Genomic DNA, 27,829 nt, shown 5'->3' on the forward strand with positions numbered 1-27,829 from the left:
AATTTGCTGCGCTGCCCCCCAAAAACCCTTTTTGAGAGGAATCTTTCTTTAAATGAATAGTGCTGCGGAAAATTGCTTTTTATTGCAATTATAATGGATACAGCGGTTCACACAGCTTGCAGTGTATTTGAGAGCCAAGGCCCACACTGTTCACACACTATAGAATACCAAGTACAATAATGTTTTTTGTTTTGTTTGGCCATGATTTCCAGAAGTAGGAGCTTGAAATTACACTCACAATAACTGCAGTGATTTTTTTGGATGATTTTGAATGCCAGTCAGCTCTTATTGAATACCAGGGTAGGTAGTAAGTACCAGGAATTCTTGAAGACCTCTTGCTCTGAAGCGTAATTATTTTTAAAAAACTTCGCCTCTCTGTATACTTAAAAATAGAGTATAGTCAGAAAGAATATTTTGCTGAACATAGGATAAAACCATTCAGTTTTAAAAACAAATTTCAGACTCATTACAAAAAAAAAAGTGTGTGTAAGATCTTGGAGTAAGCTGCAACCAAGTTTATTATGACATCCTTTTGAACCAGTGGAAATACCTATGCACAGACATACTGCAAGTTTTAGCAAGTTCAAGTCTTAAAAATAGAGGTGACGAGGTCCTTTGTGATTTGTGGGAAGGAAAGAAAACAGTATATAAGCATAACCAGGTTGTTTACATAAGCTGCTTTGTTTGGAGATTAGTCATCATATGCTTGACTAAACCTTCAACCCCTGATTAATTTTTATTATGTATAATCCTGGTATGTCAGATGTAGGTGTCCATAATGTCTCTGGCAAAGCCTTTCCACAGTACCTTTATTATTATATTGCTCCAGGTAACTGTTTTGTGAAACTCAGAAGCTTCACTGGAGAAATTAGAGGCTCAGGGCAGACAGTAGTTCTGCAAGGATGAGGTTCTGCAGTATTTATGCACCTGAAGAGCTGTTTTCAGCTTTGATATTGAAGGTCATTTGCTGTGAGCAACACCTACAACTCTTCTTCCTTTAATTCCAGAAAGAAACCTGCCCGGCAGATATTTTGTGGTTTATGAATGCTTTTAGGTTCCTGTTTCTTGTTTCCTTTAGAAAAAGAGAAAAGTAGTGTATAATCTGGCTGAAAATGTGGGTTATCTGAGAACAGCCTGCACTGTAGGAATTAGAGCAGCAAACAAGCATTGCTTCAACATCAAATAGTCTTAAGGCTAGGCCACGCCGTCCATCACACACTGCATGAAGTTGCTGAGCTGCTCCACACAACACGGCCTTCCTTGCTGTCACCCTGTAGTGAATACATGCCTGAGATGGGGATTTCAAGCTCTAGTGTTTCAGTCTGCTTGGAATAAGCCCATGCTGCCTTTCCAAATATCCCAGGAGACCTGCAACAACCAAACATCGTAGCCCATGGGTCAGCGCAGCCTCAAACCAGTGGGCTCCATTCCAAGGACTATGTGCAGTGGGCTTTTCTGCCTGGATAAATCACAATTTTCTGATGACATGCAGGCTCAGGCAGTGCTCAGCCAGGCCCTGAGCTGGCATTGATGCTGTTTGGTGTGGCAGACTGGCAGACCTGGGCTCTAATTTAGAGCTAGAAGTGGGGAGGAGAGCTTCTGGATTAATTTTGATGCTGTAAATCTCCTACTACAATTAAAAGAAATGAAGCATTTGGTAAGAAAACAGAAAAAAAAAAGCCAATCCCTATTGCAAGCATATGGTGTACATCCCAGCCAAAATGTGACTCAAATAGCTGTAGCTGGAAAACTGGAATTTATGAGCATAATACAGATCCAGCAGAAAGGATGACACACCAATACTTATAAAATTAGAAATAATCCAGCAGCACCCAGACTAAGAGTACTATAGTCTATTTTTAGTCTTAATAGAAGTGCCTATCTTCAAGTGATGCCCTGCGCTTGCATGAGGTTTCACTCCCCCTGGCTTCTCCAGAGAAGGCTGCTGCAGCTGAGGCCCTTTTGGCTGCAGGAATTCAAAGCTGAAGAATCCTTTTTCCAGTGGGATTATTATCTTTATAAAGCTCTGTGTGTGTATGCGCTGGAAAAGCAATTTATTTTGTCACTAACATGGGATAAAGCATCGTTATGCTACTCAGCTGTCACTGGGGAGTATTTGGAAATTGCAAATCTATTTTGGGCCTAGTAGTAGTTCTAATCATGGCAAAAGTCTTTCTAGTCTGAATAGAAAAGTTAGGAAGTGCGGGATGAAATCTGATTTTTTTTCCCCTAAAAGTTCTGAAATTTAAGGACAGATTTTTCTAAAGAAAGCAGGATTAAAAAAAAAAAAAAGTCCTGCTTTTTATATTATTGCTGTGCAGAATTTTAAATATATGACTTCTAAAAAGTCAACTGTACTGTTTAAAGCACTGAAATCTATAGGAGTTAGGAACTTTTCAAAATCCAATGGCAGGTGAAGGCTCAAATTCACCAGTGGGATTCAGTGTTTAAATATATTTGAGAATCAGATTCCAGAGTCGCTAGAAGGGGGTGAGGGATCCCCAGTGCCAAGTGCATTACCTGGCTTTATAGAACACTGTAAATACAGGAAAGTCACAACAGACAGTGGGGCACCTGGGTCGCAACGTAATGTCTGGGAATATATTATGCAAAGCAGGGATCTGCCTAAATAGCAAGAAGAACTTGATGAAGAACATGTCTTAAATATAATAATCTGAACTGGAATAGAGTGTCTTCCCCCATCAAGGTCTTCTCTCCCTCTCCCTCTCCTCCTCCTCTCCTTCCCTCCCCTCCCCTTCCTTCTCCCCCTCCTCCTCCCTTTTCCCTTTTCCCTTTCCTTTTCATCTTTTCTCTTTTGGTCAAGTAATTGTTGGCTTGAATATCCTCAGAATGAATGTGTGTGGGGGCAACCACTCATGGGGTAATGCTGAAGGATTGTTTTTTAAACATTTTTAAAACCTGTATCATTTAAAATCCTGTGATGAAGTGACTTAAAGTGATGGCAGTCACCCATGTCAGATTCCTGGGATCTTGCATGTTTAAGAATGCTAAAGCAGGAAGGTCCATCCCGCAGGATGTGGGATGCTTATAACTACTTATCCTGCTCATACCTGCTTATCTCATTTCCCAAAGGAAAAACTGCTTGAAAAGTGCACACTGCCATGCTATTACTAATGCATGACAAAGACCCAGGTGGCTGCTTATACGTTTCAGAAGTTGTTGTGATGTGGAGTGGCTGCAAAATGCACAAAGCAATTTTCCATCTGAGTCGCTGGGGAAATAGATTAATGAAATGTGGATGCTGTGCTCACACATTTCAACTGAGCCCTTTTTTCCTGCTGCTTCCCAGTCTTCTCAACTATAAATAATGCCGATACATCAAATGGTACCATCTTTCCAAATTATGATTCCCTCCACAGTCCTGCTTTGAAATTTTGGACTAAATCAGATTAAACTGTCCTTTTATCCATTCTCACATTTTCTAGGACTTTGGTTTGCAAGTATTAGGAATTATGTAAAGATGAGCAGAATTAAGTTTATTATATAGCTCCACTCTAGCTAGAAAATGTCTCTATCTACAAGGAATTTACCAGTCAAAATCAATACCAGGAAACATAGGAATATCTGAAACAAACTAAAAACAAACAAAAAACAAGCAAAACCCCAAACCTGACTGTTTAGATTGTGGTTTAAAACTGCCAACACAAAATCAGTTAATAAGGGATGTTTTTCACAGAACTACAGAAAGACACAGGAGTCTTTTTAAAAGTGGCAAATTAAAGGGCATAGAGTGTCAAAACCCATCCTTGGAGTTGACCCAGACTGTCCTGACCACTTGGCTTGCTGCAGCCTGTTAGGTTGTAATTTCTCAATTTAAGAATTCATATTTGTAATTTAATTCATGGCATTGATAAAGCTGTGGTCAGCCCTCATGAAATCATCATTCCCAACCTAACTTTGCACCTGAACTTTCATGAACTGCCCATTCCCATCCCCTTTGCATTTACTAATTGCATGCCAGACTGTTAAACAAACGACTTTGTAACATATAGAGTGGTTGTCCACAGCAGAAATGCTCAACTAGATGGAGTTGTTTGATCCAACCATCCATTTGCTGGGCTGTGTGGTAGTAGTGCAGGGTAAATCGTACCACACCTCTGGTCACACAAGGGGTAAAGGATCACACAAAGGGGTTATGAACATGGGACTGCAGTGGCCACTTGCCTCTTTTGGGGAAGTGAGTGATGATGGAGCTTTGCTGGTTGGGATTCACCAGGTAGGGTGAAACAAGCTGAGATGGGAAAGAGTGCTGTCAGGAAGAACAGGCTTCCAGAAATGTCCTCATTGAAAATGAGTCACTGGTAAGCGTTGGTACCCTCAGGGTTATCAAGATCACAGAATCACAGAATGTTAGAGATTGGAAGGGACCTCGAAAGGGCATCTAGTCCAATTTCCCTGCTGGAGCAGGAACACCCAGATGAGGTTACACAGGAGTGTGTCCAGGTGGGTTTTGAATGTCTCCAGAGAAGGAGACTCCACAACGCCCCTGGGATAATCCTGAAAAACCACATTTTTCATCTTAAATTATTAAAAGGAAGGTCTTTCCTAACTCCCATGATGCCCTTGGTATCTAGTCCTCGGATCTTTCGTCTATGTATAGGCACACGAATATCTTAGAAAAATCTGTTTATAAGATCTCAATTCAATAGAATATTTCTGTGCATGGCCAGTTTATGATGGCATGGATTCCCTGGTGAAGCCAGGAGCATGCTTTATAAATTCAAGTGTATGGTTGTGTACCTTGGGCTGTAGAGGGCAATCATCTGGGTTTTTTTTTTAATACCATACATTGCAATGAAGTTTTGACCTGTGATTGTACCTTTAAGAGATAATCAGTACCTAATAAATAATAGCACTTTAAAAGTGCTAAAAAAGCACAGTTAGTCATATGCTGATTGCATAAGTGTAATTTTGTCACCTTTTTTAAAAGTATCCTAAAATCTGTACATGGCAGGTTTCTGTGATAATTTGCTATTGTATCTAGTTTTATATTGGTAAACTTTCTGCAGAATAGCTTATGATGTTATGTGCCATCTGCTACAAATTTTGGCAAAATTAATTCATCCTGCCTAGATACCTTTTCAGTATGAAGTGGGTTTCTGCAGTATTTTCTGTTGGTGAAAGGCAGATTCTGATTCAGACACTCAGGGAATGGATTTCAGACACGGTTTGGATTTGTCTTTTTAGAGGATTTGGGGATCTAGTTGTAAAATACAGCATTGGATCACCATTTCAAGAGCAAATTGTTCTACAGACACAAATCCTGCTCACTTGCTTTTAATTTTCTTCGAAGCATCACGAATTGTTTAGCTTAAAGATGTAAGACAGGGTGACTGCAGCTCTACAGGAAAACAGGCAGTGTTTGGCCTCAGAACAAGTACATGGAATAGAATGGAGAATTAAACATTGTACAGTCACTGTAGCCACATAGGGCAGCACAAATATATATACATACATATATATATATATGTATGTGCGGTAAGGAAGTACATGTATGTTGTAAGCAAAGCATCTCCAGAAGGAGCCCTTGGCAGCAGGGAAACTCCTCCTGGAGGGTTGTCCCCATGTCTCCTCCATGCCCTGAGAGTGGTACTAAACCAGCAAGAGGCAATGGCAATGGGGAAATCATTTGCCCACTGGGCTGAGGAGCCACAGGGCATAGCGGCAGGTACCTAGAGGTATGTTACGGTATTCTGTGGTAAATGTGGTGGTTGAGTTTTGTTGTTGTTCTTGTTAGTTCTTCTCAAAGCAATTGTTAGAAGGCACGAGGCAAGCGGGTAAAGTAAATAAAATCTTTTTGTTTGTTTGTTTGTTTGTTTTTGTTGTTTGTTTTTTTTTTTTCAATATAAATATTTGTTTTGCTCAAGTTTTAATGAAATAATGTCTTCATTCTTTTGGCCATATGTCTCTTTTAGTCTGTCAGTAAGACTACGCTCTGCTTGTTTGAGCTTTTTTGTTAGTGTTGCTTTATAAATAAAAAAAAGGGGGGAGGGGAAATGCCCATTACACATAGTAAGATGTATGTAAAATACAGGGAGCTATTTTGTTTATTACATGGTTTACTTTTTTTTAATAAAAACCTTCCTTTCCGTACTGCTTTCCATATATGTATGCCCAGAAGAAACTCAGTCTTGAGAGGTGTAAGTAGGAACAAGCTTGAGTAGGTTATCTGAAGCCCTTCAATCAGCAGCTCTCAAATTTGAGGGGGGATGTGAAACTTGTCTGGAGGAGGGAAGAAGTAAAAGAAAATAAATTTTAAAAAACAATAAACCAAACACCCCCAAAAAACTTTGCATATAAACCCTCAAACTCTACTACAGTTGGAAATAGCTCTTTGGCAATTTAAGATCATTGAAAAAATAGCTTAAAAAAGATAACAGTTAACAAGTAATCAAAATTACATAGGAATCTTGAAATTCTTTTTGCTTGGATAACTAATTGGAGAAAAGTTAGAAAAGAGGAGGTTGAAGTAAAAGGTTAGTTTTCACAGTGAAGTCACCATTGAAGTCCTGCAGGGCTCTGCACTGAATAGCATAATCATCAGTGATCTGGAAAGAGATGTGACTGGGGGCAAAAGTTTATTGATGTTAATAAATCAGGGTAGTAAATAATAAATAACAAATCAGGACTTTCTGTAAGAACTGCAGAAGGACTTAATGGGAGTCAGTGACTGGCTGTTAAAACGGCACATGAAAGTGAATTTTAATAAATGCAAAATTATGCATATGGGGAAAAACACTGCTAACTTCACGTAATTCTTAGGAACTGCAACTCTGGAAAGAGATCTGAGAGTTATAATAAATGGTATTAGGTGTTACAGAGAGAGAGATAATGAGCAATCAGAAAATATCTCCATGCTATTATACAAATATCAGTGAGCCCTCAGACTATACATGCTCCTCTAGTACTCTCATCCAAAGACTTAAGTAGAATAGGAAAAGATTCATGGCACGGCAACAAATGATCCAAGATTCCCAAATAGCTTCCCTAAGAGGAATGTAGGTTGCAGAGTGACCTAGAACTACTGTTTTATTTTTAATTCTTATGATTTATCCAACACTGGAAGACCGATGACTCAAGGAAGTTCTATATTAAAAGACCTAGGTAAAAGACAAGGGCATGATAAAAACCTAGGAGTGGCATGGGAAGGCAGAGAGGGAATGACTGTTTAATGTAAGAGAAATGCCTCAAGGGCTACTAAATACGACACCCATTTTCGCTTCAAGAAGCCTCCAAGCTGCTGGAGGACAGTTCTGGGGGAAGGAGCTCACTGCAATGCTCACCTCACCTTCTGCTCTCTGGAGTTGGATTGCAAGTCTCCCAGCCCTGGTTTCAGCCAGAATGATCTGATTTTTAATGTTCTGGTCTCTTGAAACTGACAAAATACACATCACCAGATGGTTTTATAGTCAGGTAGCATGCGATTTGCTAGAATTACATCCTAGCAGTTGTTGATTCAATGTTGTTTGTGTGCTACAGACAATGTGCGGACATCATTCTTTGTTTCATTTATTGACTATTCACTCTGTACTGTCAATCAGTTTGACTGGTTTCTGTGCAATAACCTTTGGCAGTTACTGCCCTGGTGGTAAATGTTTTTGTGCTTGTCAGCTAGATTGTTGCATTATGTAGCATCTAAAATTTATACTTTATATCTGATCTATTCATCTAAGTTCACTCTGTAGCGAATGAAGAAAAATAGACATTTCCCTTTAACAGTATTCTGAGGTGGGAGAGATGTAATTACCCAATGTATTTGCTGCAGTGACAAGTTGGAAATAGGTGTTTCTACAGACAAACCAAGAAACCACCGTACTTTCAATGAGGAAGGTGAGAGAAAGGTCTTATGCTGCTTCAACGCATGAAGCAGAAACCTGTTAAAGCTGGGGTGGGAATAAAGGCTGGCAAAAATGGCCCATTGGAGAGAATTGTTCCCTCCATTAGCTGCAGATGCTCATGTTTGGCTTAGACCAGAAACCTCTGTTTTAGGGAGATGTTACCTGCAATGAATCCCACCTTCACTGACACAGGCCTCTGAAAAATGTCAGGTGTTCTGACTGACTCCCGAGTCACTTCAGCCACTTCAACAGCTACTTTTGCCATCAGAGAAACCTGTCAAATCTTAATCTGATTTGACATTTGGAAGTGTTCTTTCTTGTGTCCTGTTTTTTTCTGCGACTTTGAAGATTGTCATACTTGAGTCTTGGCTTGCAGAGCAAATTTGCTTTAAGATTGCACTCATCTCTATAGTAAGCCAGATCAGTATTACTCCTGAGTAGCCGAGCTGAATAATTTACTCAAGGCAAGATGATTGCTGCTAAATCATGCTCCAGAAATATACTAATAGTTACGCAGATAGCTGCCAAGGGTTCATTAGTTCAGCAGAGAATCTGGTTGGAAACTCTTCAGTGTCTCATGAAAATCATTTGCACTTGAGCCAATGATTTATTTCTCACATCCTTGCTCCACTCAGATTTAAGCTAATCATTCGAGACTTAGCGGGGGACACAGGGAAGAAACCAGCCTCAGCGGAAGACTTGTTTACAGATGTTGGGAAATTACTGTTTGAAACTTTCAAGCAATTAACATACATTTCACCAAAATATGTTTTTGACTTTACCTAGCATTTAAGTCTCTGATACCAGCCAATTCCAGGATGAGCATAGGTCTCACTTTACACCTCTTTGTCCAAGATTGTAACCCTTGTCAGAGTAAGTGACTTTCTGACAGAACTGGAGAATTTGGGCCCCATACTGAGGACCCAAGGCCTGATCTGACCCTTGCCTCCCTCTCAGGTGCTGGTTTTGCACCTTATGTTTCGGGGGAAAAAAAGCGAAGGTTGTTGGTGCCTGGACTTTACTACTGGAGCTTGCCAATGACAGGAGTCTTTTATCATCCTCGCTGCCTTCCGCTGGTGATACCTTTTTATCTTTCAAACACTGGTGCCACTTTTCTGAGGCTTTCTGTATTTGTCAAGCTGGTGTTTCTTGGGTATTGCCTTCTTCCAGGTCTTTCAGAGAGGATGCTGCCTGAGAAGATAAGCTATGGTGTACAAACTGTAGCTCCTAGTTTGTTTTCCCTACTGAGAAAAAGGAAAATTTTCAAATACTTGCATGCTTAAGCTAAATATCAAAGCCTTGGTTAGAGTTTGGGGAGAAAGAAGAAAAAATTATAGAATGTCTAGAAGGGGAGAAATAAAATGTCTCTAGTCCATAGGCGCACTTGGATCTAATGATCTGCAACTGTTTTTGGGTGCCACTCTGAGGAAGGTGGAGCCAGGCAATGGTACAGACTGTTGACATCATCGAGAAAATCACAGCTACAAGGGAAACCAAATTGATGATTGTCTTGGGTAAGTCCTCCACTGAAAGCAGAGCAGCTGCTGCAGGGTGGGATTCATGATTTGCATCAAATCGTTACTGCACCTGATTCACAAGGCTCCTGTCAGCAAGGCATGAAGACACGTGCTTTACGTTTCATTTATTTCAGTGCGGGAGATACACTTGCCTAATGGTGCTTTGTGGAATTTTTTCACCAGCATGTGTATGATCTTGAGCAACAGCGGGTGTAGTGTGATCAGATCCTGACTGTGTGCAGCCCACTAATCATATTAAGCAATATTTACATTAACCATAGAATTCTTACCCAAGTAAGAATACTGCTTTTATTGCTGCTATCCTGTTGCTATTAGCCATTCTGAGTACATGGAGAATTCATGTGGTATTATTACTCATGTTAAATGGAGCCTTTTTTGAACTGTCCATTCACTGTGAAATGTGTGGACTGCGAAATGTGTGTAAATACGCTGAATGGATGTTGCCTACATGTGTGCGTATCTCTTTTTTAATGAAGCAATGATACTGGAATGGGCAGCTAAAGATGCTATGAACATCGTTTTACACTAGGCGTCTCCCTCAGCGTATTTATTCAGCTGAGAGCTGCACGGTGCCACCGTCTCGCTGAACATGGTCGAGTTGTGCTGGTTTGACTGAAAACGAGTTAATTTTTTTCACATAGTTAGAAACCATTCTTTTTCATAGTTAGCACAGTCGTTATCTGGATTTAGCTTGCGAACAAGAAGATAACAGCCCGGGACAGAGTTAATGTTTTTAATTGCTCTGGTCTGAGAGCCAAGGACATTCTGAGCGCTCTGCCTACAGGTGTGAGGCGGCCAATAAGGAGGGCATAGATGGGGCAGACCTCGACTGACATCCAGCCTGATCAAGAAGAGTATTCCATCCCATTAGTGTCATGCTTCATATTTAAGGAGATTCAGGATCTTCAGGCTAGCTTCTTTTTCAGAGCTGGGAGTTCGAGGAAGTTCTGTTCAGGAGTTTCTTCAGTTTGGCCTTTTGCCATCCTGCCCTTTTGCAGAGGCCTCTGGGACTTTCTGCTTTTTTTCTCTTTCTGGGATCAGCTCTTGGGGACCAGGTGCTGCTTCCTGGGATGGCTGCTTGGTGCAAACGGAGTTGGTGAGGAATTGAATTTAGTATATTTTATTTCATATTCTAATTCTGCTTTATACATATATTTAGTAACAGTGTATTAGTATTTTGTTATTTTATTAAACTGTGTTTATTTCAATCCAAGTTTCTCCATTCCCTTTTTATTCTCTCCTCTATCTGGGGATGGTGAGAGAGCGGCCATAGTGGTTATATTGCTAGCTGGGGTTAAAATGTGACACAAGTCTAGGTAAGGACAGCTAGGATGTATTCATACAGCAGAGCTGTAAACTTGCTGTGGATACATAGGAAACAAATCTAACATGTTTTGGAACAGGTTATTGAAATCAGGTATTCGGTGCAATACAAAACAGTGGAGAAAAATATTGCTACAAAGGACCTAGTCAGCACCTACATTTTAGTTTGAGTTACTCGATGCTTAAGCCTCCTTCCTGTAAGCAGTCAAGTTGGTGTTTTCCTTTAGGGGTACTAAGACCTGATGGTAAATAGTTTAACTTCTTTCTGTCAACACTACAGAGAAGATAAACACAGACATGTATAAAACTGAGGCTTGAAAGGTGGTGCTGGCATAAGTTCTGCACCTGAAGCATGAAATTAGTAGAGAAATTGATAGTCCTCTGGACATTTGGTCCTTAAAAGTTTAAGAAAGTTCTTGTTTTCTCATTGATTATTGTTGAAAGTTTACTTTGGAATAGAATTTGAAACAAATGAAACATTTGTTCCTGGATGTCTTTTTATGATACAAACATTTGCAGGCTGGATGGCTGAAGGGTCTAACTCTGTGGTAGGATGTTGCTGACTTTCCATCTCCAAAATCCCAGACAGATGTGGGTCTGTGTGCCAGACATGCTGAATCTTCTTCACTGTACAGCTCACACAGTCAGTGTGTGCACAGTGACTCTGCCCTACGGCACTTGTGTGAATTCGCCGGGCAGTGCCTTCAAGAAGCTCTACGTGTCTGTCAGTTCCAGACAAGGAGCTCTTGTTTCAGCTGGAGGAAACTGTATGGTTGTTCTACAAGGAGTGTCATTGCATGTAGTGCTTTGTCAGCAGGGAAATAAGTGAAGGTGAAAATAACCACCTGCTGAAAAGGAGCTGACTCAGGAAAGAGGGTCATTCTTGGTGTTCCCTGACGATGATTTTTTTCAAGATTTGTCTGCCATTTTTCTACCCTTCAATGTATTTTTTTCCTGTATTCCTCATGGATAGTTGTATTTTGTGCAGAGGAAGCATGACAGCTGACTGGTGGCCAGGAGAGGGCAGCTAATGGATATGTAGTGCAAGGGAAGTATTATAAAGCACCCCAGGAGATAGACCTGGCAAACCCAAATGCCACAGCTCACTGAGGAGACTGCATGTGGTCAAGAATTGTCACTGTGGAACTAGGAGAAAGCCCCTGAGAAGGAAGGGGAGGGAAATACTGCAGTAGGAGAGTTTGAATAGCTATATAGTGATGTGCTTTAGTCAATTTGAGAGGGGCAAAAAAGTGGGGGGGATCAAATATGAGTTGACTTGGGATAGCAGAGAGATCAGAGCGAGAAGTATGAGTTACTCTCAACTGAGGCGGACCCACCCTTATACCCACCAAATTGTTATGGCTACTTGAACATACACAGGATTCTTCCCATGCTGTTTCTCATTTTAGCCAGGAATCTTGCCTTATTCTCACCAAAATCTGCGACTAGATAAGTGCTTTTTCCTCCCAACATAGAAAAGTAACTTGTTTAGAGAAAAATAATATTATATATTCCTGGAGAAGTTTCCACACATGTGAAAAACCTTAAGTATTTTCCCTTTCTATAGCGTTGCACTGGTTACTGTCTGTACTTCTGAAGTTATACTTTGTGTTTGTTTTTTACATTTCTTTCATTTCAACAGAAATGTTAGAGAAGTGACTCCTGGGATACAGTTTTTAATTGGACCACTTTACAAACTAATCCCAGGCTCCCAGCTGGATTATTACAAATGCAGTGGTTGGTCCGGTTTGGCATGTCAGAATGAAAAGGTTGGGCAGATTTACAGCTTCAGGCTTAACACCAAGTTTTCATTGAAATAAACACAAATTTGTGGGTCTATAAAACAATCCCACTTTGAGAAAATATACTGAGATTTGCTGGTGGAGAGGAACTGTAATATGGCTAACAGGAAAACCCTCTGTAGCACTGGGACATGTTTGGGTATCACCTTTCTGCAGACAGACCCCAGCTCCATCCAAGAATCAGAGAGAGGAAGGAAGAGATATCCATCCACCCTATCAGCTCTTCATGGTTTTGAGAAAAGTGCAATTGCTGAATCATATGCTTCCCTTTTGGTCAGATGAGTTCATGAGTGAAACTAACTATACAAAAGTAAATTAAAAGCAGATTGGAGATTAGAGCCTTATGGGATTTTCTTCTCTTGGATTTTGGCTGCTCCTCATAGACATCATCTGCTTTCATAATCTATTTACTTTATCCTAGATAGCTGCAGGCTGCTAGATTTCAGAACTGGTGAAGTTTTGCTATGGCTCTCAGCATCACAGATGCCTATGTTGAAAGCTTGATGGCTTTCATTGTTGTGCATTTCTGTAACCAAAAATCAAAAGCAGTTGTTTATCTTTTTGGCTGCAGGCACTGTAAAATGCATGCACACTAGCCCAATGGTACAGGTGGCAGCACAGACTTCTGTTATCATTCCCAGACTGAGGCGTGTTGTAGTCTGGCCATGTATTATACCATGACCAATGCACTTTGCCAGCGATACCTGCTCTGAGTCCTTAAATTTCTTAGAATGTTTCAGGACAGACGTCTGTGGCAACAGGAACCTCCTTAAAAACAACATCAAGTGTAAGATCTATTAGTCATCTGAGCTGCATGCACAGAGGTTTTAGACTAGGGAATTCTAAATCTGAGGGCTGGATATCTATGTATTTATTAGGAAGCTGCATATGACTGAAGCAGCAAAAAACCCCCAAAGACATCACTTACTCCAAGCTAGTGATTTAGGCTGTTCAGTTAGTGGCTCTGCTTATAAACCCACTTATGAGATGCCTTATCCTGTTTTAAAATACATGTCAGAGGCAGGTGGAATGAATCGCATTCAAGGGATGCCTCTAACTCTCTGTTGAGCAAAGAAACAACCAACAAAAGCTCGGCAGCTTGTTTTTAGCCAGCTGAGGGTAGAGGCATTGAATTCATCAGACATATCAAAATCGTGTTGGGTCAGTGCTCAAGACTGGATTCAGTTCATGGAGAAGCAGGGTCAGCTTGGGTCTGCTTGCAAGGCTGTTTGAACACCTCCCTAATTTATCCTGACCTTCTCATGGAGAAGCGTAATGGACTGTGTTTCTCATCAGACATGTATCGCAGCAGGCAGCACATTCTTGCAAATTGTCCCAGAATAATCTCTGGGTTTGAAACTTGTTTTGTTTTTATTGAACGCTAGATACAGAAACAGTCTCACTAATGCTTATGTACGGACAGTCCTACTTCTAGCTGGTAATCCTCTGCTTATACACAGAAGGCTCCCCTTTGCTCTTCTAGACATAGTTCTGCATTAGGAGATTGATTGGTCAGTGTTCTTTTGTTATCCCTTTTTCAGAAATATTCATAAAGAATTGCTACTTTCTGAAACAGTCTCTCATCCTGTAATAAAATGCATCTTCTATGAGCATAACTATTTTAAAATCTGAAATCGTGCTTAAAATCCCGTGTTATTTCAAACACAGGCAAAACCACTCTTCTTGTTTAGCTTTTTTTTAATTCGAGGACCCTTGCTTGGTTATGAGATCTTAACTTCATTTAGAACTCTAAAATCCCTAAAGTTAGTAGGTGAATAAGTAGTTTCTTCTCCTGCAAATGTGGCATATAATTTTGTGCCTTCTGCAAAAGTTGCCAACATTTCCTAAGTCAGCTTGGAAGCGTGGCTGTGATAAATACATATAAACATATGATGCATAGGACTAAGAGGTCTGCAGTATTATTCACCAGGGAACTGCAGGTAGATTTTTATGTAATTTCTTCCCCTCGTGGGCATTTGTTGACCTTTCATCTATGACTTGTCCCTGTAGAAGGAAAAGATGAAAATGCACCCTGGTGAACTTCTTGCTTTATCAGAGGCGATGAAATCCTTCAATCCCCTATAGAGTGCAAATCAGATGTCGCAAACAGAAAACCTACACCTAACGTGGTAGATCCATCAGCCTTGGTAGGTAAATGCCACCAACCCTGAACCTCTGTTCTTATTAGATCTTACATCTGTATCTTTGGCATAAGTGAACATGATGCAAGAGCTCATACAAATTATGTGGCACCCTTTGGGTTAGTGTAAGAAAGAGACAGAAAAGACTTGTTTGATCTCCTGCCGTGGTTTGCTGACAATGCAGGAAAACATGAAGGAGCCCCAAAGGTAAATGTGAGCAATAAAACTCACCAAGTTGACGGAACGAATATCAGTTCAGTGTAGTGAAATAGCAAATGCCAGGAGACCGATCAGTTAAAATATGATGCACAAGTACCTGCAGACTTGTATGTGGAAAAAGTGTTGTCCTCCCTGCCTGTCCTTCAGGTCCTAATTCAGCCATGCATGTGTGGAAGTGCCTTGCTCCATCAGGACCAGAGACATCTCAATCATATGAAAAGACTGTCTACATCGAAGTGCAGATGATTGTTTTAGGGATACAGATTATCCTGTGATTAAGTGGCTATACATTTTATTGATCAGTAAAGAGCATGAAAAGTCACCCTTAAAAAGTTACTTCTTCCTGCTTGCACTTGAAATTAACGGAATGTTGCATTTTACTTTTATTTTTCTTTCATCTTATTGTTAAATGTTGGCAAAGACTAGAATGTTAATTTTAGCTTGTATAAATAATTTATTGAATAATAATATATGAAAATGAATTTTATATGAGTCTCTATATGAATGACATTCTATCATTGAAATTTACTAATCAGCACATTCCACTCCATCAAACCTAAATTTTTTGAGGAAGAGGAGGGGAGGAGGTGGGGAGGAGGTTTGGAAAAATGCAGTACAGTGGGCTGACTAAATCTAAATACTTGGTCTCTGAAAATGCAGCTATCAGTGTAATTCAAAATGTACTGATGAGATACAGAACATTTATATGCAGTCATAATAACAATGTATATATTGTCAATATTAATAGCAGTGTCTGTCTGAGAATACAGTTTTAAAATAGGTACATACAATTTTATTAAGTATAAAAAGACACCGTGCAGAGCACAATACAATATATTTCTTCTTTAATCCTGGTAATTCTCAAACTCCACTGTCTTAATTGATATTGTCACCAATGATCACTGGATAGAATTACTTCTCTGTATAAAATGAGGCTTCTCTGGATGAATTCATACTGTTTAGTTTTAAAAATACAGTAATCTCCTTTCAATGGCTACTTACATGAATCAAACACTGTTGAGACTGTTGGCTAGCCTGTATTTGGTTTCTAACACATGCTATGATACTGTCGATTTCCCCTGTTTTGCTTTGCTTCTCTGTTTGAGAATAGGTCCTTCAAAATACTAGTTGTTTTTGACTTTCTTCTAAGTTCACAACTAGAACACCGGTTCAGATCACTTCTACATTCCTCACATTACCAAACCTTCGCTGACATCAGCTGGAGTTTCCACCATGCAAGGACAGTAGGGTTCTCCCCTCTTCTCCTTTTCTCTCCCCGTCTTTTCTAACGAAGCCTAGAAGGCATGCTGAAAATGATTTATTTTTTAGAATTTGGGGGTTCCATTTACTTATTTTCTTGAAAGTAGATGACACAGCCTTCCAGCTTTGACTATTTTCTTTGGAAAAGCAGACATGTAAACTCAAGAACTTAGTTATATATTTTGTTTGCACATTCCAGTTTGGTTTGATTAAAAATAAGTCAGAACTCTAACTTCAAATTGATTTAAATTATAATGTGTGAGTCTTAAAATAAATAACTTACACTTCCTCCTCTCTAAAACAGATTAATATTAGCCTGGAAAATAAATTAAATAATGCAGAAAAGCTGAGATTATGCTATCACAGCAATATCTGCCAAACAAAGCTTGGTCTTTTGCTAACATTAGCTTACCACATTTGCAATACATGCTAAGCAAAGACCCTACTTCTCTAACAGGTACATTCAGACAATATATATTTTATGGAATAAATATATAATATATCCAGTTATAGATTTCTGAATAGTAACTATAATAGATACAAGCAATACCTACGTTTAAAAATACAGTTCTAGGATTCCCTAACTTTCTACTAATAAAATTAAAATTGACCTAAAACTTTCTCACTCTGTTGATGCATAATAAAATATATGGAAACACCAAGAGTAAAAAGCCAATTGCTTCTACAAATGGAATACTTTATAAATATAGTAAATTGCTATTTCCAGAGGGAAAATTGAAAACTATAAACAGGAAGTTAGGTTAAAACAGTTCTACAATATATAGTACAAAGTGGCTATGAAGTGTGATGTATGAGTTTGATGTCTGTGGCAAAATTTTGAACCGACGTCGTTGTTCATTTCTGGAGATAACTGTAGAGAAAGATTCCGTCCCCAAAAGCAGCCAATCTTGATCTCCTTAAAACAAAACTTTCACTGTCCGGAAAAAGCCAACTGGCCAATTTGTCAGAGTAAGGAGTGCAAGATTAGCTCAGACAGAATTATTTGGAAGCCCTAGACTTCTCTGTTTCATAGGGTTTACCTATCATGCTATTCTTATTAGGAATAGAGTCACAAAAGTACTATGTACATGTGACTGCCGTGTGCTGAAAAGCCTTATCATGAAGGTACTCTCCCTATGGCTGTCTTAACTACATTAATCTTGTACTGCACATTCTCCAGATGAATTCTGTTTTGTGTTGCTGTAGTTGTCTCCTTTTGCTGGAATACTGAAGCACAGCTCTGGTTGCTTGATTACTGAACTCTTGGTCGAGGCTTTTTTTTTCTTGAGAATAACCTAGAATTAAAGAAATGCATTTCTCAGAGTAAGCACGAAGAAATGAGGAATTCAGTTGCTGGTTGTCTCTGCCTGCCTTTCTTCCCTTTCAGTTTAAAGGAAAAAATTAACATCAGTAAAAATACCTCCCTTGCTAATGAAAAGATTTAGGTAACTGAAAAAATGAAAACCTTAAATGAAAACGACTGTGCCGTTTGTATGTTTGTCTCCTGTGACTGCTGTATTTTACACAGAAACCCAAAACTAGCTTAATGAAATACTTCTGTTTATACCTCTTGCCTGAGTTGAGGCCCTGACATGGGATTCAGATCCCACTTGGAGCCTTTGTTTGCATCAACAAAGCTGGAATTCCAGTGGTCACAACACAGGGGGTCTACAAGGTGGGCCTTTCCCCCTAAGTATCAACAGAAGTCAGCATCAACATTATTAATGATGAAACCATCTCTGGGAGCTTCAGTTTCTGACCATTTGGGCCAATGGAGCATATCCATAACTGCATTCATGTCACAAACTCTCACTGATTTCAGAAAAACTGCATAGAGTATCTCTGTACCTCACATGCCATATGTTTTGACTTCACTGGGAATCTTGCAAGGCTCTTGTAAACTATTGTAATACTGAAGGTCATCTGAGAGTGAATTAAATACTTCCTACCAAACTGGAAATGAGAAATAAGCACTTGTGGGTTCTCAGCAGAGGAACTGCAGGGTGAAGTTTGGGTTTCCTGCAGCAAGGACAGGAATAGGAAAGCTTTTCTTCATGTACCAGCAGAAATTCTCAATGTTCTGTTACAGAGTGGTAACAGACTATCTGAAAATACATTAAGCTGTGTCTAAATCCTGTAGCATACTCTTCCTTGTTACAAATGCCCTGTTTTTTAATTAGAAAACAAATGTTCCCAGTAACTACAGACTTCTTATGCAGTCTTGCTTATAAAGCCAGAGCTGCACAGTGGTTATTGATCTCGAGGTTATTAGTTCGAAATTGGCTCCTGAATTTGTTAGGGCCTTTCCTCTATTTTTTCAAAACACATTTGTAGTGCGACAGACCACGTGGAAATACACCAAGGAAAGAGTTCTGATCATCTTCCTTGCAGTGTGTGCTTGCTGGGTCCCTGAGGTCACCACCAGCCCTGACTGTCCCTGACCCCTCCTTGGGTTCTCCTGGGCCAGGACCCCATCTCAGCCCCCCAGGGCTTCCCTACCTGCTCAGGCCCCAGGACCTCACACTGGCGCCCTGGGGCCATCAGCTCCCATCCCAGCGATGCCACAGCAGGGCTGGTCTCCATCTCCCCACAGCCCTATCCTGCTGGGCCCACATCCTGTCCTGGCCTGAGCTGGTCCCCATCCCCAGGGAGGTGCCCAACGCCTGGGGCTGGGGCTGCCCTGGTGCCCCCCGGCTGTCCCTGTCTGGGGCTGGGACGGGCCCTGGCACCAGCCCCTGCCCTGACGGACCCCTGGACCCTGGCCGGCACTGCTGGCCCAGGCAGGGTGCCGCCAGCGGGCTTTAGGGAAGACCAATGAATCCTCTCACCTACGACATATGGTTTTGCTGTGTAGTTTGCTGCTGTTGCTGCTGCTGAATGAGCAGTTGCTGCTGTTGCCGGCGCCGGGCTGTTCTCAGTTTTTCGAAGCGAGCCTCCATCTCCTCCAGCACCTTGGGTGTGTAGCGGACCACCAGCTTGACGCTGTCTTTGGCCGCCTTCAGCAGCTCCACTGCCTTCTCGTGGTGCTCTCCTTCCACGCTCTGGGAGCAGGGAGAAGAGATTTAATCACAAAAATGCTGCTTTGATCTAGAGCTCAGCCCTGTTTTTCATACAGAAAGGCTATCGGTGTTTTAGGAAGTTTCTATACCTTACGTTTTTCAAGGGACCTTTAAGAGAAAGTGTTAAGAGTTATGCACTGCTGGGAATATACTAGTTTTCATATTTTAAATAGCCCAAATCTGTTTTAGGTTTCATTACAAACCTAATTTCTGATCTGTGTGAAAAGGAGGGGAAACACTCAACAAGCTTTATGCAAACAAAAATGATGTTAAAAAAAACCACCCAAACCCCGCAGTAAAAACCCAAACAAACTGTTTGCAAGGTACAAAAATAAAATCCTACTTAAATGTTGGTAAGAAATTAAGAAATTGCAAGTTTGAAACAGCAATTCCTTTCTTACGCCCTGGCCCTGTTTGGATCCTGCAGGGGATGACGTGTGGCGATTAAACAGTTGCTGAGCTGCAGGCAAAGGAGCTCCCGGGACAACCCGTGTCCTAGAGAGCTAATGGCATTGCTCACACGTTCATGTGATACGGCTTCTCCACTGGAAATAAACTAGCCTTTATCTGGTTAGTTGCAAGCAATCAAACACTAACAACTGAAACATCACAAATTCTTGCTGAAGGAATATATATTTACCCTCCTTTTCTGGAAAACGGTTTGCAGTAAGATGATACCTGCTGTGAAATCAAAGTGTTCCCAAAGGGGCTCAAGCTCTGATTTCTATGCTAACACTGTTTGAAACAGTAAATCTCCAAACGGGGGAGGTGACTCAGCTGTGAAGAGTATTTAATTTCTACCATTAAGTGGTCTGACTGGAGTGCTTTTCAGGCATGTGGGTTGTTCCCCACCTTCAGAGAAAGGGTGAAATTTTCTAATGGTGTATGATTGCCCATGGGTGTTGCAGGATATATTCCAACAAACAAAAGTATCTCTGCGCAGAAAAAAAAAAAAAGACCACACTAGTGAGCTCTTCACATGGATTTTAGACCATTTAAAAAATAAGTAATTTTCTTCCCACATATAAAATAAATCAAAGTTTTACTACACATTGTGTTTTAACAACTCACATGTATACCACACTATTTAAAATGAAACTATAGCGACAGGTGTCCAAAGAGAAGCAGCAGCATTCAAAAGAACTGAAGTACAATTCATGCTAAAAGAATAACTTAGCATGATTACAGCAACTGTCAGAAGAAAATTATTTCTATTTTCATCTCTCCTGTTTGACTGACTAACATTGTGCAAGAACAGTGAATAAGAATTACTTCTGCTGTGGCACACTTTGAACCAGAAATAATGATTTAAAGGTTTCAAGAAGCAGGCACAATACGCTTCTACATAAATAATACAAACAACACAATTCAAGCTTATCACCTTCCTGTCTCCTGTTAAATAACCTTCAACATATTAATCCAAATAATTATTACCTGTCTTGGTCAACTGACTGGACTATGTTTCTATGGAAATGTTAAGATGCTTCAAAAATATTAATGCAGCTTAGAGAAATAATGAATATACTATCAGGTGCTGAAACGATTACTAGGAAAAGAGGCAACCTTGAAATAAATATAAGCTTGATTGTTAACAGAAATAAACGATTTCACCTTTTTGAACTGTATGTTCATGAAATTCCTCCAGTAGGTCTCCTATTCAAAGATCTTCAAGAAAAATCAAGGTGTGTAATGTCCATATTTGCTAGAAATTGTGATTGGGATAAATCTGCCGAACAAGCACTGCTACCAAAGTTAATTTGGAGAAAAAAAGAGGAAATTGTTGTTGGATAAGAAAGAGTGAATGTACCTAATGCTCCAAAGAGACTTCAGATAAAAACCTATAGATGGCACAGCGTGTTTTGTGAAATTGCTTTAACAAACAAGTCACAGGTACAAATTAAAATCTATTCCCCATGTCACCTACCCCATAACTGCTCAATATTAGAAGAGGTGATCATGCAGCAGATAACGTAAGTAGCTATCTTTTATAACTCATTGCTTTGTGACACGGTGATACTGGCTTTTGTAAACACACATCTCACCTTGAGAGGAACTGTATAAAACTTGGCATTGTTTTGTATTTTATTTTCTGCTTGTCAATTATAGCCAATGCGACACGGTATGGGCTCTCAGAGGAAAAGACACTGTCGTGATCAGTCTTGCTGTGGAACGGTATGAACTTAGAACAGGCTATAAACAAAAATTGCAAGCCTCCAAGCTACATGAAGTAGCTAAAATACTCATTTGCTTTCAAAGAGTTGGATGGGTCTAACTGGCACCAGTAAGCAATTGTGATTGTTCTTTCAGGGAATAACAAAGTGGTGTACTTTAATACTTCATACGACTTAGTAACCTGTATTTAATTCATGATTGCCTGTTTTCTTTCACATTTGCCTCTGGCCTTGTTCTTCCAGTTAACAGACAGTATTTTCTAATTAGAAACGAAGGGTTTGACTTTGTTGCTATCCAGGTCAATGGAAAACTCCCATTGACTTGAATAGTAATGACACAGAATTCAGCCTAAAGCTGTGAATCATAACCAGAGAGGGGAAAACAGCCATGACAGTGCTGCTAAATACAAATCCTACTCTCCAAACCTACCTAACCCAGGTCTTAACAACCAAAGTTTTCAATTGCTATCAACATGATTGCTACACTTGCTCTTAATGTCTTCATTGCTGCTTGCACTCGTATTTCTAAGGCATTACAAATGCTTTACCTGCATAGCTGAAGCTGCACAACTTAAATATAAGAGCCCCCTGCAGTAGGGAGAAGAGCTTATACCAGCACAGGAAGCTGTTTTGCTGTTTGATTTCTTCCACGCCTGCAAACCTGTGAGGTTGTGCTGGTGAATGACTCCTGCTGGTATCATTCCTGCCTGCAGGGATTTTGCTGACAAGATTACACTGGTTGAGGACATTGGGCAGATCTACACCAAACATGGGATTTAATAAATTTTTTTCAGAATGTGTATCTTCATTTAATCTGTAATTTTTGATGACATATATTTATATATACTTATGTCTGTATTTCCCTTATTGCATTGAAAGATTGCATCAAAAAATGGGATGCAAAATACCGTAGAGACAAAAAACATTGAATGAACTGCAGATACGGTGTGGGAAAACACCAACCATTCCTGTATCTAGGCTCACAGACTTGCCATAAATATATAAGAAAAAATCCAAGTCTCTGATTGTTACCCCACAAGTCGAGAAACTGATAAAGGTATTACTATTAGATGTAAGCAAATGCTTGGCTCAGAAATTAGCTATTATAAACCTATTTTGCATCCCTTTCTGTGTCTGACTCACAACAGGTATCTGACAAACACAGGATCTTTGCCAGATACAAAGAGCCACCAGCAAGTGCCTTTGCTGAGCCATCTGCAGGGCTTACTGCTTTCCATTTCCTTTACTTTTGAGGGGGTTGGACAAAAGTATGTAAAAAAATCCCCAGCATAATGAGAAAACACTATTTTTAATGTCCAGTGAAACAGCTCAAGGAACAATCATCCCAGTCATGCTGGGATAACAAATCTGCATTCTGAACACACAGCTCTAATTTTATGTTGATAATTACGAAGTTGGATAACCACCAACTTCTGAGCACAAACAAGTTACAGATATTTCATTTTCATTTCATGTTGCACTGCTGAGCCGTCTGTTGTATTGTACATACTGTATATTATTTGCTTTTTTCCAGCTAAATTGAGAGAAGCACAGAGTGAACCAGTCCCAGTGAACAATGTTAAATTTAGACCTTTCTTCTCCTGTCTCAAGCTGTCTGCAAACAAATTACCACTGCTATCATTTTTGCCTTTTTATGAATTATATTGTATGGGCTTAATTCAGCCCAAGATTAGTTTATGAACAGTTGCTCACAGGCCTTATTTCAATTCCAACTGCAATTCAAATTTCAAATTCTGTTGTTTAGACTCTGAACATAAAAATATTTCTGTCAGATCTCTGAAACAACTTTCTTGTGTGCCTACATGCAATTGGGAATTTGATATTGTGTTTTTTTTGCTACATTAGGTAAAAACATATTCTAGAGCACATTCAAGAAAATTTTTGAACAGTAGCATGAAATAGAGATGACAACAGAGTCAGATTCAATGCACCTCGACATCTGAAGGTTCACCACTTTCTTCTCCAGTATTTGCCTTGACACTGCTGACAGTAAAAGGATTTTTCAAGAATCACACATCAAATAGTGGATATAAACTCTTTATATCTGCCTTTTTATTTACCTGTTGAAAGAAGTGCCGAACAACAACAAAATTATTTGAACTCCTTCCAAACAGTGAAGTTCAGGCAATTTACTTTTTAAATATCCAGTTGATTTCTTTTTCCCTGAGACTATATGATCTTTTCAGTGGGCTTTCTTTTTTTTGTTTCCCATCTTTCCTTTCTCATCGTGTACTGGGGCAAGCAAGCTTCCAGACCTATTATTTCTTTTTTGAGAACATTATGGTTGATGGAAAAAGTGGTAAAAAGTCTGTCTGAAGTGTTGCACTGATATTTTGTTTCAAGTGAAAGGGAATAACTATTGTTGAGAGAAACAGATGACAACATGAAAGCATGCAGAAAGCTGCATTTTTTTTCATTCTTTAGGGGATTGTAACAAAGAGGAAATTTAAGTTGGAAACTCTTATATTTATGACTGGATTCAAGAATTGCTCCTACGTGCCTTTTGTGTATTTAAAGATGAGGTTTAGATGGAGGTTTTGCATGAAAAAGGATTACATTTTCATTAAGAGAAGTGTAGGGTTATATGAATGAGTATGCTTATTCTTTCAGTACTTTACATTCCCTTGTAAAAGGGAACAAAAAGCAAAATGAAAGGCAGAATTTGACCCATGTCATATAGCCAGAGCCTTATTTTTCCTCTCTTTTCACTTTTAGCTCCATACTGACATTCACAGTGAAACTAACACAAAATATATATACCCTGAAGTATTGACTTACAAGGAAAATGACTATGCAAAAAGTGTATCTTTTTTCTTAAAATACATGATCCCTGTATGTTTTTGTTTGTACACCTGATTTCTCTGACAAAGATGTCTCAGCTGGATGAATGTCACTGACAGAAATCTGGAACGTATCCTCCACTGCAAATCAGCACCAAATGTTCTTACCAAATTTCTTTCGATTTTATGTGTTCAAACACTCCGAAGGCCACAAGACTGCACAAGTCCCACTGAGGCATCACTGTGCTTGGGTAGGGCTGAGTGTCTCAGAGGCGATGAAGTGCAAGAACCACAAAGCCCGTTATTATGCTTTTACTACAAAGGGAATTTGCAGAATTATCAATTCAGACAGACATAGCTTCCTCGGAAACAGACCATGTGGTGTGGATTTAAAATGAAGCTCTTCAAGCACCCTCCGTTACAACAGAAACTGTAGTGGCACAAAGTTGTCGATGATGCTTTGCCTCGCTGCATCACAAATGCATACCGAAGGTCCCTCACAGAGCTACTTCTTTTTGTTTTATGTGGCTGCATTTCAAATCATGGCATTAGAGCAGCTGTGAAAAAGGAACATCCAGATGAAATTGAAGCTCTATCAAATTTCCACCTACCACTCCGTTAACCGAAAGCAGCTGGTCCCCCCGTTTGAGTCCTCCATGCCTTTCCGCCACTCCTCCAGGGATGATGCGAGAAATATAAATAGGTGAATTTTGTTCCTTTCCTCCCATGACATTAAAGCCCAGGCCTTCATCAGTCTTTGGCAGCTCCACCACTCGTGGGTGTGAATGGCCTTCACTTGCAGCAAAAGCAGCCACTGTTGCCTGGAAGAAAAAGAGAAGCCATTTGGCTATGTGGGGAGAACACTGACATGCACCCTGTTGTTCATTTGCAGGAAGAATTAATTCTTGTGAAAACATTACGGTATCTTACGCTGACTTTTTCTGATCATCTGAAAGCATATTGTTTTTTGGTTTTTGTTTTGAGTGTGTTTTTCTTTTTTTTAATACATTCCATGCCAATGCTTTTGAAATAAAAGAATAAGCAGAGGAACAGAGAGTTTAGGTGACTTGTCAAAGATAAGACAGAAAGTTAGCGGCAGAGCCAGAAGGAGGCACCAGGAAGCCCGACTGCACAGTGGTGAGCACTTGCAATCACTAGTGCATTTCTTCTTTGCCTTTTCACAGGGAGAAAATGTGTTGCTCTGGGGTAAGATAATGTGATCTCTACTGTGTTCCTAGTCGAAATGAAGTGGACGGACTGAATTGTTAACTCTCTGCTCTGCGGAATTATTTATTTTTTTGGCACAGGAAAAAATCCTAAAAGGATATTCTTATTTTAAAAAGTTGAATTTATAATCTTTATGAAATTTCTCAAACTAAGTAACTCCTGGAACTGGAATATGAGGTTTTATAATATAATCGGATCCAAACTTTTATTTAAAAATTAAATCTTAAAATACTAGATTTATAAATCAATTAGAAAAATCCTAGATTGTTAATCTTACTCTGGCAAAAAAACAACAACCCACATAACAAACTGGAAAGCTTGCATCCAGAAAAATATTACATCTTATAATTCATTTTTCACTGCAAGTATTTTCTTACTTACAGATTCTCGTAAATCATTAAATAAACATTAAGAAAACATTTTATCCTTTTCAACCTGTATTTGTAGTCCAAACTGCTCAAACAATTCTGCATTACGCTAGTGTTTTGAGCATCCTAATAATGCTTATGCTTAATAGAAGCTAGTGGATGATGTGACATAATGGATCATTCTCAGTTACACGTTTTGGCACATGCAGACTTTGTCATCATGCATACATTTTATGTCAGACATGAATGCACTAGGAGAATGCAATGCAGACAGCCCAGAAATAACCAGGAAATATTGTGATATCGAAACATTGCTCTGTAACCCTGCTGTTCTATATGAATAAGAAATGAGAATGGCAAACACTAATTGGATTTCTCCCCATTTACTACAGAACATAGCAGTAGTTTCTATGTTTACCTGCAGCGTAGACAAATCAGAATTTCATATAAACATTTCTCTATACAGAAGCATAGACTTTACAATATTACATTGTCCATTAACTTTCAATTAGAAGAAGGTTAAAATCAGATGAGCAGCCTACAGAAAAGAACATTCCATTTTGTAAGGAAAATACACTGCAATTTAGTGTATATTAGGTTATTCGCTGTTTGCTATAGAGCTTGCATCTCTAAAATACTTTTGTAACACACTCACAACCTTCATCTTCTGATACAGCTTTAAATGAAAATCTCTTAACACAAATACATAATGTTAAAATCTTAGTTCCATTAAGATTTCAGGGAGTTTTGTCACTAACTTCACAGCAGTGGGACCATAAAGAAGTATGTCTAAAAAAGATTTATAAGTTTTGCAGGTTTACCTGCTTTGCATAGTATCTGCTATGCCATCTAGAAGATAGTGTGGAGCACAAAATGATAATGGGAAAAAGAAAGCCATGGTAGACCTCTGTGTTTGGAAGCATCTGTCTTTGTACATGTTACAAAAATACAGATCATATTTCATACTGGCACATAGAATGGGTACTTTCATGGTTATGTGAATTCCCTTAGAAAATTATAATTTCAGTAGTAGCAGTAACGTAGCTGTCACCATCTAAGGATATAAGAAAGGCAGGTCTACATGGACAAAGAGGCAATATATTTTATTAAAATGGGAAATGCATCAGAAAAAAATGGGCTTGCATTTGGCTGCAGAGTCTCTTGATCAGGCCATTTTTGTCACTGTTCATCCTTACCACTTGCTTAGTACCTACTGTTCCCATTAGTTAAAAGTGGAATTTTGACTCTTTAGTTTCTGTCTCCCAAATCATTGTGTCCTCTCTGGATGTGCTGTATGGGAAAATAGTCCATTAAAATATCGTTTTTTGCAGGCAGACTTCTATAGAATGAACCAGTATATTTGCTTTTGCAAAGCATCTTTCAAAAAAAGCATCAATTTCCATAAAATCATTCTCTTTTCTTAAGCTACAGAAGCAGCATAAAGGTTGAAATTTTCCATTATGATTGTTACCTGGGAAGTAGCACTGGTTCTAGACTCTGGGCTGCCACTGATGTCTAAATTTTCTTACAGTGTACACACGAATACCTGAAACACACACGCGCACAGTCAATTACTGGGTCACTTTGGTAACACGTATTTCAACAGTTGCACGTGTCCTACCTTTGCAGTGGCCCTGGCTCGGAATTCGGGGCAGCCATTAACAGTTATGGTTTCATGCATGTATTGATACACCTAAAATGTTCATGAAAATAAAACGAAATTAATTATAGAAGCAAAATAAGAACTTTATATTAGCCCAGACAGGACAGTCCCTTTCCCTCTTAAGACTACCTTTCATTAATGCCGTATTCATGCAATCACCCAGTGAACTGACTGCTAAACTTGTGCATGCTTAGGTTTACAGAAACCACCAATCTGTGTTTCACACGACACTTTGCCAACTTAACTGTACATCTTCCAGCATGACTCCCTTCCCATCTCTAGCACATCACTTGCCCAAAACAGGACAGTTAGGTTCTACGTTATTAAAAACTTATGTCTCCAGGCAACTGATTTGCATGCAGATTATCTGAACTGATTTGAGTGGTGTTTTAGGCTCC

General features: G+C 39.4%; 1 protein-coding gene across 3 annotated transcripts in view; it reads right to left on the reverse strand.

The window, feature by feature from the left end:
* Window positions 1-15,312: 15,312 nt before the first annotated feature.
* Window positions 15,313-27,829, reverse strand: part of LIN7A (lin-7 homolog A, crumbs cell polarity complex component) — a 51,119-nt gene continuing 38,602 nt past the window's right edge. For 2 of the 3 annotated variants that reach the window (XM_065041580.1, XM_021299925.2), the window contains exons 3-6: window positions 27,390-27,461; window positions 24,785-24,994; window positions 18,971-19,183; window positions 15,313-17,437 (exon numbers count right to left, since the gene is read on the reverse strand). In XM_065041580.1, the coding sequence (XP_064897652.1) occupies window positions 18,971-19,183; window positions 24,785-24,994; window positions 27,390-27,461 (495 nt within the window). In that variant the 3' untranslated portion in view covers window positions 15,313-17,437. The remainder of the gene's footprint in view (window positions 17,438-18,970; window positions 19,184-24,784; window positions 24,995-27,389; window positions 27,462-27,829) is intronic. The other variant, XM_065041589.1, reaches the window with a different exon arrangement.

Source organism: Columba livia, chromosome 1, assembly GCF_036013475.1.
Source record: "Columba livia isolate bColLiv1 breed racing homer chromosome 1, bColLiv1.pat.W.v2, whole genome shotgun sequence".
Classification (NCBI taxonomy): Eukaryota; Metazoa; Chordata; class Aves; order Columbiformes; family Columbidae; genus Columba; species Columba livia.